At 44.4% G+C, this 12,747-nt stretch overlaps 1 protein-coding gene across 1 annotated transcript in view; it reads left to right on the forward strand.

The window, feature by feature from the left end:
- Window positions 1–11,033: 11,033 nt before the first annotated feature.
- LOC124795931 (protein CEPU-1-like) overlaps window positions 11,034–12,747 on the forward strand; it is a 383,857-nt gene continuing 382,143 nt past the window's right edge. The window contains exon 1 of the mRNA XM_047260012.1: window positions 11,034–11,121. Coding sequence (XP_047115968.1) covers window positions 11,040–11,121 — 82 coding nt within the window. The 5' untranslated portion in view covers window positions 11,034–11,039. The remainder of the gene's footprint in view (window positions 11,122–12,747) is intronic.

Consider the following 12,747-nt stretch of genomic DNA (forward strand, 5'->3'; position numbering starts at 1 on the left):
ACTTCCTGGCAGATTAAAACTGTGTGCCCGACCGAGACTCGAACTCGGGACCTTTGCCTTTCGCGGGCAAGTGCTCTACCAACTGAGCTACCGAAGCACGACTCACGCCCGGTACCCACTGCTTTACTTCTGCCAGTATCTCGTCTCCTACCTTCCAAACTTTACAGAAGTTCTTCTGCGAACCTTGCAGAACTAGCACTCCTGAAAGAAAGGATATAGCGGAGACATGGCTTAGCCACAGCCTGGGGGATGTTTCCAGAATGAGATTTTCACTCTGCAGCGGAGTGTGCGCTGATATGAAACTTCCTGGCAGATTAAAACTGTGTGCCCGACCGAGACTCGAACTGGGGACCTCTGCCTTTCGCGGGCAAGTGCTCTACCAACTGAGCTACCAAAGCACGACTCAGGCCCGGTACCCACTGCTTTACTTCTGCCAGTATCTCGTCTCCTACCTTCCAAACTTTACAGAAGTTCTTCTGCGAACCTTGCAGAACTAGCACTCCTGAAAGAAAGGATATAGCGGAGACATGGCTTAGCCACAGCCTGGGGGATGTTTCCAGAAGGAGATTTTCACTCTGCGGCGGAGTGTGCGCTGATATGAAACTTCCTGGCAGATTAAAACTGTGTGCCCGACCGAGACTCGAACTCGGGACCTTTGCCTTTCGCGGGCAAGTGCTCTACCAACTGAGCTACCGAAGCACGACTCACGCCCCGTACCCACTGCTTTACTTCTGCCAGTATCTCGTCTCCTACCTTCCAAACTTTACAGAAGTTCTTCTGCGAACCTTGCAGAACTAGCACTCCTGAAAGAAAGGATATAGCGGAAACATGGCTTAGCCACAGCCTGGGGGATGTTTCCAGAATGAGATTTTCACTCTGCAGCGGAGTGTGCGCTGATATGAAACTTCCTGGCAGATTAAAACTGTGTGCCCGACCGAGACTCGAACTCGGGACCTTTGCCTTTCGCGGGCAAGTGCTCTACCAACTGAGCTACCGAAGCACGACTCAGGCCCGGTACCCACTGCTTTACTTCTGCCAGTATCTCGTCTCCTACCTTCCAAACTTTACAGAAGTTCTTCTGCGAACCTTGCTGAACTAGCACTCCTGAAAGAAAGGATATAGCGGAGACATGGCTTAGCCACAGCCTGGGGGATGTTTCCAGAAGGAGATTTTCACTCTGCGGCGGAGTGTGCGCTGATATGAAACTTCCTGGCAGATTAAAACTGTGTGCCCGACCGAGACTCGAACTCGGGACCTTTGCCTTTCGCGGGCAAGTGCTCTACCAACTGAGCTACCGAAGCACGACTCACGCCCCGTACCCACTGCTTTACTTCTGCCAGTATCTCGTCTCCTACCTTCCAAACTTTACAGAAGTTCTTCTGCGAACCTTGCAGAACTAGCACTCCTGAAAGAAAGGATATAGCGGAAACATGGCTTAGCCACAGCCTGGGGGATGTTTCCAGAAGGAGATTTTCACTCTGCGGCGGAGTGTGCGCTGATATGAAACTTCCTGGCAGATTAAAACTGTGTGCCCGACCGAGACTCGAACTCGGGACCTTTTCCTTTCGCGGGCAAGTGCTCTACCAACTGAGCTACCGAAGCACGACTCAGGCCCGGTACCCACTGCTTTACTTCTGCCAGTATCTCGTCTCCTACCTTCCAAACTTTACAGAAGTTCTTCTGCGAACCTTGCAGAACTAGCACTCCTGAAAGAAAGGATATAGCGGAGACATGGCTTAGCCACAGCCTGGGGGATGTTTACAGAATGAGATTTTCACTCTGCAGCGGAGTGTGCGCTGATATGAAACTTCCTGGCAGAATAAAACTGTGTGCCCGACCGAGACTCGAACTCGGGACCTTTGCCTTTCGCGGGCAAGTGCTCTACCAACTGAGCTACCGAAGCACGACTCACGCCCGGTTCCCACTGCTTTACTTCTGCCATTATCTCGTCTCCTACCTTCCATTCTGGAAACAACCCCCAGGCTGTGGCTAAGCCATGTCTCCGCTATATCCTTTCTTTCAGGAGTGCTAGTTCTGCAAGGTTCACAGAAGAACTTCTGTAAAGTTTGGAAGGTAGGAGACGAGATACTGGCAGAAGTAAAGCAGTGGGTACCGGGCCTGAGTCGTGCTTCGGTAGCTCAGTTGGTAGAGCACTTGCCCGCGAAAGGCAAAAGTCCCGAGTTCGAGTCTCGGTCGGGCACACAGTTTTAATCTGCCAGGAAGTTTCAAACGTCTCTTGTCGTACAGGACTCACAGTACCCTGTGCGAGTGTAGGATGTACATGAAAGCGGTGACATATGGAAGTTTGAGTCTGTCCAAGGAGCGTGCTCGGGTGGCCTAGGCGGTCAACGCGACCTCTGTCGTCAAGCTGGAGATCCGGGTTCGTTTCCCGGCCCGCAAAAATTTTCATTGTCGCCAGTGCATGCTGCAGCCAAAGTTAAGCAATATTCACAAATGTGAATATGATTCTCGTATAATTTGGGTACACTTACCTCATACTATCTGGAGAGAAATACTGTGAGTGGCAAGAACCAACAAACTCCTATTGGGTTCACTGTAATAGGGTTGAGAGAGGACGAGGGGAGGAAGAGATGCATGGACAGAGAGGTGGAACAGGGAGCTGGGCATGTACGTGAGGGGCGCAGATCGGCAGAGCTACAGAGGGAAGGAGGAGATGGATTTAAAGGGGAAGGAGAATACGGGCAGAGAGAGGGGAAGCAGGTTCTCAGCTGTTGTACGACTAAAGTTTTCTCAAATATAGCAATACAGAAATTTGATACGATTAATATCTATTTTAATTTTAAAGATATTAACTATTAAATATGAACCGTTAATATTCTACATCTACACACATAGTCCGCAAACCAGTTGATGCTACCTGGCGGAGGGTACCCCATACCACTAGTAGAAATTTCCTTTCCTGATTCACTCGCAAATACAGCGAGGGAAAAAGACTATCTTGTAAGTAGGCTGTTTAGGTTTTAATGTTGGTAACGCCACGTAGCGCTCTGCATGAAAATCACTGACTGTGCTGTGTGCTCTGTGGCTGGTTGAACTCATTGTTCGAATATTCGCTTGTGTGGTGTTGGGCAGTTGGATGTGAACAGCACGTAGCGTTGGGCAGTTGAAGGTGAGCCGCCAGCAGTGGTGGATGTGGAGAGAGAGATGCCAGAGTTTTGAGAAGTTACTATAAGCGGACGATCTGGACGAGGGTCCACCAGAAAAAGGAAATTTGTAAAGATGGCTTTCATGAATTCGTAGATATTTACAGCGTGGTCCATTGAATGTGACCGGGCCATATATCTCACGAAATAAGCGTCAAACGAAAAAACTACAAAGAACGAGAATTGTCTAGCTTGAAGGGGGGAAACCATATGGCGCCATGGTTGGCCCGCTAGATGGCGCTGCCATAGGTCAAACGGATACAAACTACGTTTTTTTAAAATAGGAACCCCCATTTTTATTACATATTAGTATATTACGTAAAGGAATATGAATGTTCTAGTTTGACCAGTTTTTTTGCTTTGTGATAGATGGCGCTCTATTAGTCACAAACATATGGCTCGCAATTTGAGACGAACAGTTGGTAACAAATAGGTTTTTAAATTAAAATACAGAACGTAGGTACGTTTGAACATTTTATTTCGGTTGCTCCAATGTGATACATGTACCATTGTGAACTTACCATTTCTGAGAACGCATGCTGTTACAGCGTGATTACCGGTAAATACCACACGTATGCAAGAAATGCTCAAAATGATGTCCGCCAACTTCAATGCATTTGGCAACACGTGTAACGATATTCCTCTCAACAGCGAGTAGTTCGCCTTCCGTAATGTTCACACATGCATTGAGTATGTGCTCACGCATGTTCTCAGACGTTGTCAGTGGATCAAGATAGCAAATATCCTTCAACTTTCCCCACAGAAAGAAATCCGGGGACGTCAGATCCGGTGAACGTGTGAGCCATGGTATGGTGCTTCGACGACCAATCCACCTGTCAATACCGCTTCAACCGCACGCGAGCTATGTGCCGGACATCCATCTTGTTGGAAGTACATCGCGTCGCCATTCTGTCATGCAGTGAAACATCTTGTAGTAACATTGGTAGAACATTACGTGGAAATCAACATACATTGCACTATTTAGATTGCCATCGATAAAATTGGGGCCAATTACCCTTCCTCCCTGTCACAGCCATCGTGGATTTTCCGTTGCCCAATAGTGCATATTATGCCGCTTTATGTTACGGCTATTGGTGAATGACGCTTCGTAGCTAAATAGAACGCGTGCAAAAAATCTGTCATCGTCCCGTAATTTCTCTTGTGCCCAGTGGCAGAAGTGTACACGACGTTCAAAGTCGTCACCATGCAATTCCTGGTGCATAGAAATATGGTACGGGTGCAATCGATGTTGATGTAGCATTCTCAAGACCGACGTTTTTGAGATTCCCGATTCTCGCGCATTTGTCTGCTACTGATGTGCGGATTAGCCGCGTCAGCAGCTAAAACGCCTACTTGGGCATCATCATTTGTTGCAGGTCTTGGTTGACGTTTCACATGTGGCTGAACACTTCCTTTTCCTTAAATAACGTAACGATCCGGCAAACTGTCCGAACAATTGGATGATGTCGTCCAGGATACGGAGCAGCATATATATAGCACACGTCCGTTGGGCATTTTGATCACAATAGCTATACATCAACACGATATTGACCTTTTCCGCAGTTGGTAAACGGTCCATTTTAACACTGGTAATGTATCACGAAGCAAATACCGTCGACACTGGGCCAATGTTACGTGATAGCACGTACTTACAGGTTTGTGACTATTACAGCGCCATCTATCACAGAGCGAAAAAAGTGGTCCAACTAAAAGATTCATATTTCTTTACGTACTACACGAATATGTAATAAAAATGGGGGTTCCTATTTAAAAAAAAACGCAGTTGATATCCGTTTGACCTATGGCAGCACCTCTGAGTCTTGCTCAGCTGTTTGAAAATGAAATACCTCAGAAGTTTACCAGCACAGTCAGCATTAATTTTTCTAAGGGGAAGTTTCATAATCTATACGCCTCCGTATTAGCTCTAATTTCTCGAATCTTAATTTCGCGGCTCTTATTTGCAATGTATGTTAGAGAGAGTAGAATCTTTCTGCATTCGGCCTCAAATGCTCGTTCTCTTTGTTTTCTCAATAAGTATTCCTCAAAAAGAATGTCGTCTTTGCTCCAGATAACACCATATGAGTTCCTGAAGCATGTCCGTAACACCTGCGTGTTGTTCAAATCTACCAGTAACAGATCTAGCTGTCCACCACTGAGGTGCCCTGATATCTTCCTTTAATCCGATCTGATACGGATCCCAAATAGACGAGCAGTACCAAGGAGGAGATTAGTGTTTAACGTCCCTTCGACAACGGGGTCATTAGAGACGGAGCACAAGGTCGGATTAGGGAAGGAGTGAGATTTCATAGGAACCATCCCAGCATTTGACTGAAACGATATAGGGAAATCATGGAAAGCCTAATTCAGGATTACCGGAGAAGGGTTTGAACCGTCGTCCTCTCGAATATGAGTCCAGTGTGCTAACCACTGCGCCACCTCGCTCGGTAGCACTACCCACGAATAGGTCGCACTAGCGGTCTCCTAGTCGTCATCCTAGAATTCTCCCAATAGACCGAAGTCGACCAATCGCGTTTCCTACTACAATCCTCACATGCCCGTTCCATTTCATATCGCTTTGCAACGTTACGTCCAGATATCTAAACGACGTGATTGTGTCAAGCAGGTCTCACTAGTGTTTCATCCGAACATTACGGGTTTGTTTTTCTTACGCATCCGCATTAACTTACATTTTCCTATATTTACGAGCAGAAATTTCTTCTAAGTCATCTTATACCCTCCTACGAACTTCGACGCCTCGCCATGCACCATAGTATCCTCCTGGCAATACTCTGGTCTCTGACGAATATTAGCACTCGAGGACAACGTCTTGGATTCGATAACTTAAGTTTCTGAGCCACTCATCTATGTGTGAACCTGTTCCATATGCTCGTATCTTCTTCAACAGCCCGCAATGAGACACTGTGTCAAACGCTTTCCGGAAGTCTATAAATATGGAATCTATCCGTTGCTCTTCATCCATAGTTCGCAGTATACCGTGTGAGAGAATGGCAAGCTGAGTTTCGCACGAGCAATGCTTTCTAAAATCTTCGTTGATTCGGGGACATAAGATTCGCAGCATGAAGAACATGTATTGTACTAGAACTGAGAATGTCTTCAAGGGTTCCGCAGCAAACCGATGTTATGGATACTAGTCTGTAATACTGCGGGTCCGTTCTGTTCCCCTTCTTATATACAGGAAATAAAATATTAGGCCACATGCACGGATATTGAACTGTTTGAAAATCAGCAATTCTGTTAGTTTTTCTGGTATCAAAATGGAACACTTTGTCCCTCGCCCTTAATTTATCGCACGGCTATGGAACCATACATAACATTTGCGGAATTTAAACATTACTTCCTCTAGGTCGATTTCGAAGAACGAGTTTTAGACGTATTGCTACGTTTGGTTTTGTCAGTTTCAGTTTTGTTAGGCCCAGCTTTATTTCACAGGTTCTTTATCAAGTAGGAGCCTCCTGTAGGGATCTTAACAGCAAATGATGCTCTGCCACTTTTTCTTTTTTGAACAGTTGAGATAGCCTACTGACACCCTCATACTACAGGTTTATTTTGTAGGGGTTGAAGGATTCAGAATTGCATGATTTTTACTTGTTTGTCTTATTTTCATGGGAGTTCTTGACTTGTCTGTCAGCTCATTCTCAACTGGATTTAGTCAGTTCGAGGTCCAAATTCTGAAAAATGTGTGGATCCAGTGACAAGACCCCAGTTTAGAAAAAGCCATCACTAACATTTTGTACTGCCAAAAGGCTCCCCTAACATTTGAAAAATCCTCGTCTGACTTATATTGCTGTCGGGGTTTGTGAGAAGCTAGGTTGTAATATGGCTTAAAAAATGCAACTTCTAGTGGCTGTACCCTGTAAGATACGTGATTGTATTCAGAGTATATGAGCCGTCCGCGGCTAGCTTGTCGAAAATCGTTTTTGCTACGGATTTGCTGCACCTTCTATCTACTTGGTTGGTTCCTATGTTCTGTCGAATCTTCCAACAGAGAGCTTCCTGTGCAGAGAGGGTAGGGCTATTTGGGCGCATGCGCATTGCCGTTGGAGGGAACTGGATTGCAGCGTCGGAGTTGTGCGAAGGCGACCCGCAAGGTGCTGCGTGTGACGTGGAGTGAGGTGACAGGGGCGGTAGCAGTGCACAATTTCTGGTTACAACTTGGTTTCATTTGGATCACCATCGGACGGTTAAACTGTTATTTCTAGTACCCTGTTGTCATCACAAATTGTAATATGAAGTTAAGAGCGTGTGTTCTTCGTTCTGTGAAAGTTACAACAATGTTTTTGGATTTTAATATTAAAGTTTGAATTTATATGTAATGCAATTTCGGCCCAGCACCTTACCATTTTCTCGCCACTCCTACTGCTTCAGCATGATTACACCATTATCTCCAGCTAAAGTTATAGGTTGCTGATTTTTTGTATGAGTTGCATGTCCGTCTAGTATTAGCAACACTTTCTGTTAGAACGATGTTTCGACGAACTGCTCCGTTTACTGAACAAACAGTTCGCTAAGTTATCCAATCACTGTCTAAACAGCACATTTTGTGGCAGGTGTATTTCTATATTTTAAAATGAGAAAATATCAAAATATCAAATCATTAGGAATGGACACACACACACACACACACACACACTATGTGGTGAAGACAATTTCAAAATTCACCTGTAGGATGTATAACAGAATTGGTGGTATAATTTATAAGACGATGCTATACGTTTTAAACTTACTTTTTGTCGCATAGAAACCAGGGCGATTTTAAATGTTTCTATGCTATACAAGTATCATCAGTGAACCAGAGGAGCCGTGCGACACTTCCATACTTTTATGGCTTTAAATAACGACAGTATTCGGAATAACTGTAGTCGTTGTACTAATGGTAGTTGTGGGTAGAACCGAACAACGTGAATGAATAATATTGAATTTATGATACATTCTTGTACATGCATTCCCACGCAAATAATTCTGAACAAAATTCCTCACAAAGCATTACAGCACCTAAGCGTAAACGATACTTGACGTAAGAAAGAAACGTTCGTGTACTTTTTGTTTTCCATTTTCTTTAATGGACATAGAAACTTTAATTGATTTCCTTACGCTTGAAAAGGCTATACACAATTAATTGTCCGCGAGTACAAATGAGATTTGGTTAATACAGTCCTACTCTTTGAAGCGTTTGTCTCTGCGACTTGTTTATATGACAGCAAATGCAGTTTCAATGGGTAACTGTCTTCTTATCAATCGAAAAGTCATGCTTGAATCAGAGGATGTTAAGCTTACCCGCACAATTATAACAGTGTTTCCCGGTGTCAATGACTGAGAATTACTTGTAAATTCTTTGATAGAAGCATGCGTGTTCCGTTGACTAAGCCCTGTTTAGAGTTTAGGTTTATTATGAACAAGACAATAGTGTTTTTCCTTAGTATATGTTTAAGTGGCGGTATTGCTGATGGCGCTGTGGCCTCGGGATGGATGTGTGTGATATCCTTAGGTTAGTTCTTAGTCTAGGAGACTGATGACCTCAGATGTTAAGTCCCATTGTGCTTAGAGCCATTTGAACCATTTGAATCCTGATAGACCTATTGAATGCAAGAGCTCTACAGGAATTTTTATTGCACTTCGTGGTTTATATAAGCACATTAGGCCATAGTAGCAACAGGTAAATCACAATTGAAGGAATCAATGACCAATATGTTTGCGTTTCGGAAAGTATATTTGTTTAGAATACGACTGGCGGAGATAATAAACTACTACAGAGATAAGCGTCATTATCCACGGCAACGCTGTAGGCAAATTGCTCATTACGGAAGATAGTCATGTTAGTCACCCACAGCTGTACGGAGCGTCTGCAGCCACGCCATTGATGATCACCGGGGTGCAGTTAGAAGCGGAACTGATCACTGAAAACAATTCTGCTCCAGTCAGTCAGATTCCAGGCCTAAGACTTGTCTGGAAACGCTCCAGACAGCGATGGGATACCAATGTGACTATCACCCGCCATAGGGACCGACATGCAGGGGTGCTGGTCTGGCGTGCCATTTCTTTTCACGGTACGACACCATTGGTTGTAGACAGCGACACCCTTACAGAACAACTGCACGCCGACGATAGTATACGGCCCGTTCGGATACCCTTCTTTTCAAAACGTCCTGGTCTCACGTTTCGGCAGGATAATGCCTACCCGCACACAGCGAGTGTTTGTACTGTTTGTCTACGTGCTTGCCAAACCCTACCTTGGCAGCAAGGTTACTGCGTCTCTTCCCAACTGCGAACGTTTTGACATCATGGACAGGGCCTCTTAGGTATTTCGGGGTTTTGATGATCAAAAGCGCCAGTTGGGCAGATTTTGGTACTATGTCCGTCAAAGAGGCCATCCAACAAGTGCAATCAGCTATGAGAAGCAGAAAAACTGGTCAAATGAGTTTTTTGACATCCACAATTTGCGACTCTCTTTCTCTTAAATAAATCATCCAATTTTTCTGAAATTATAGTCATTTGTTTACCTGTACATGTACGTCACATCTACCAATTTCTGCTCCATTCGGATATTTCCTTCGTGGTGCCTCGTTTATTTTTTGTCTTTGAGTGTTGTTGTTATTGTGGTCTTCAGTCCTGAGACTGATTTGATGCAGCTCTCCATGCTACTCTATCCTGTGCAAGTTTCTTTATCTCCCAGTACCTTCTGCAACTACATACTTCAGAATCTGCTTAGTGTATTCATCTCTTGGTCTCCCTCTACGATTTTTACCCTCCACTCTGGCCTCCAATACTAAATTGGTGATCCCTTGATGCCTCAGAACATGTCCTACCAACCGATCCCTTCTTCTAGTCAAGTTGTGCCACAAACTTCTCTTCTCCCCAATCCTATTCGATACCTCCTCATTAGTTATATGATCTACCCATCTAATCTTCAGCATTCTTCTGTAGCACCACATTTCGATAGCTTCTATTCTCTTCTTGTCCAAACTAGTTATCGTCCATGTTTCACTTCCATACATGGCTACACTCCATACAAATACTTTCAGAAACGACTTCCTGACACTTAAATCTATACTCGATGTTAACAAATTTCTCTTCTTCACAAACGCTTTCCTTACCATTGCCAGTCTACATTTTATATCCTCTATACTTCGACCATCATCAGTTATTTTGCTCCCCAAATAGCAAAACACCTTTACTACTTTAAGTGTCTCATTTCCTGATCTAATTCCCGCAGCATCACCCGCCTTAATTCGACTACATTCCATTATCCTCGTTTTGTTTTTGCTGATGTTCATCTTATATGCTTTCAAGACACTATCCATTCCGTTCAACTGCTCTTCCAAGTCCTTTGCTGTCTCTTACAGAATTACAATGTCATCGGCGAACCTCAAAGTTTTTATTTCTTCTCCATGGATTTTAATACCTACTCCGAATTTTTCCTTTGTTTCCTTCAATGTTTGCTCAATATAGAGATTGAATAACATCGGGGAGAGGCTACAACCCTGTCTCACTCCCTTCCCAACCATTGTATTTGAGTGTATTAGGGTACATTTCTGTTCTCACTGGGGATTCTCTTCTAAAGAGTAACAAGACGCCGTTATAGGATATTCAGGTCGTTCCGAGCATACTGAGTGAATACTGGGTGAATTGATATCTTTGACTTCCATGTTCTAAATAGTCCTCACGAAGGTCATCTGCAACAATGGTCGAGATGAGCGCGCAGTGACGAATCCGAAGGTCGGGTGTCATAGTAGTGCAACTGGAGGCTGGTGGCAAGCACCCGGTCGCGTGAGTGGCGCGCATGCGCAGACGGGGTTGCGTGGCGAGCGGCCGGCGGCGCGTTGGCCGCAGTCGGCATGCGGCTGGCGCCGAGTCCGCATGGCGCGCTCCCCTCTGCTGCTGGCGCCACTGACGCTGCTGCTGGCGCTGCGCCCGCAGCCCGCCACTGGAGACGCTGCCGGTAAGTCGGCGCGCCGCCGCTCTCTGGTGTCACTGCCTTCTAAACGTACACCGCGAACCTGTTATCACAACAGAGGCGCCGCTTAGTAATAGTACGAACCGTCTTCCCGAACAGGTGGTAGATCGCGTGATTTGGCGGGCGAATTTGCCTCCCATAATTTCGCTGCACTCGGCTTCAGCAACTGGCAAAAAAATAACATTCTATATTGATGCCTTCATCCATTCCGGTAATATCGTTTTTCAGTGAACAGGAAACGTCGATTTAATGTAGGTGACGAACAGTTTTATCTCGAAGAAACCACGGTCATATGGTATCTGCCACTGTGTGTCCAGTTGGAAACGTTGGATGGAAATGAGTGTGTACGCGCGCGCGCGCGCGCGTTTGTGTGTGTGTGTGTGTGTGTGTGTGTGTGTGTGTGTGTGTGTGTGTGTGAGGGGAGAGAGAGATAGAGAAGGGTAAGGGTAGGCAGAGAGAGACAGGGACATCACATACGTGAAAAATGCATTAAGAGTACGTGACATTTACCCATCAGTGAGCTGGACGTAAGGCCGCACTTTGAAAGGCAGTGATAAAAAATAGTGTAAGTATATTAATGGGGACTTGGTTCAATGTAGAGCAAGTCATGAAAAGCACCTTCAGAGTTCCAACTTTGTGTAAATACTAGTACTTAGAACATGGGAGATGGACAAAAGTAAGGCATTATAAAGCGAAATAAATTATCTTCAAAACGCTTCCTATTTATCCCTACGTTTCCATAAACAATGCACATAACACTTTCTTCTTTTCCATGATTTTCTGACATATGTTTCGGTGCTGCTGCTCCTTCGTCAGCGGTTTGTTATTTTACCTGACAGCACATTTTTTTCTTCAGCATAATGTTTGCCTGGTTTAATTCAAATTTTTTTTAAACAGTTTGTATTCTGCAACTCTCTTTAGACAACTGTTGGTGATAGAATCTAAGAAAGTATTCAATTTGTAATGGTCTGGCTGCTTTTTTAGTAACTCTGTCACTGTATACAGACAATAAAGATGCAGGTCATTGGAGACTAGTCATTAGGTGTAAGTGGTCAAAGGGCGGAGGGGAAAGGCCGGTGACCTTTTTAAGAGAGAACGATAATATTTCTCTTCCGTTATTTGAGAAAACAGGAGAAGCTCTACCGCATCCGTAAAAAGACCATATCTAGTATCAGCACTGTGGGATTCATAAATGTCTTTCTGTTCACTGTTGATAACGACCTGAAACGCTTCGGTTTATACAGATGTGTTGCGCTAATCAGACGCATTTTTAATTTTGTAGATGTTCGTTGTAGGTTTACCTGGCGATATAGCAGTAAATTCACTATATTCCTTATGGATGACGAATGATAAGCGACTGGTTGCATATCTTATCTACATAAACGGCTAATAACTTTCTCTGTTCATTCTTGAGGCTGGAGAGATAAAGAACACTAATGACAGAATTTATCTAATACATGAAGCGTCATTTATAGTATTTCTATTATTCGACTGAACACCAACAAACATCAGTCCATCGATACGTGTTACATTGAAGAAAGAAGGCTAGAGTTATTTTTGTTTACATATAGCAGGTGTGTTGGCATTACTTTCGCAGTTATAGGTACAGAG

This window comes from Schistocerca piceifrons, chromosome 4 (genome assembly GCF_021461385.2).
Source record: "Schistocerca piceifrons isolate TAMUIC-IGC-003096 chromosome 4, iqSchPice1.1, whole genome shotgun sequence".
NCBI lineage: Eukaryota > Metazoa > Arthropoda > Insecta > Orthoptera > Acrididae > Schistocerca > Schistocerca piceifrons.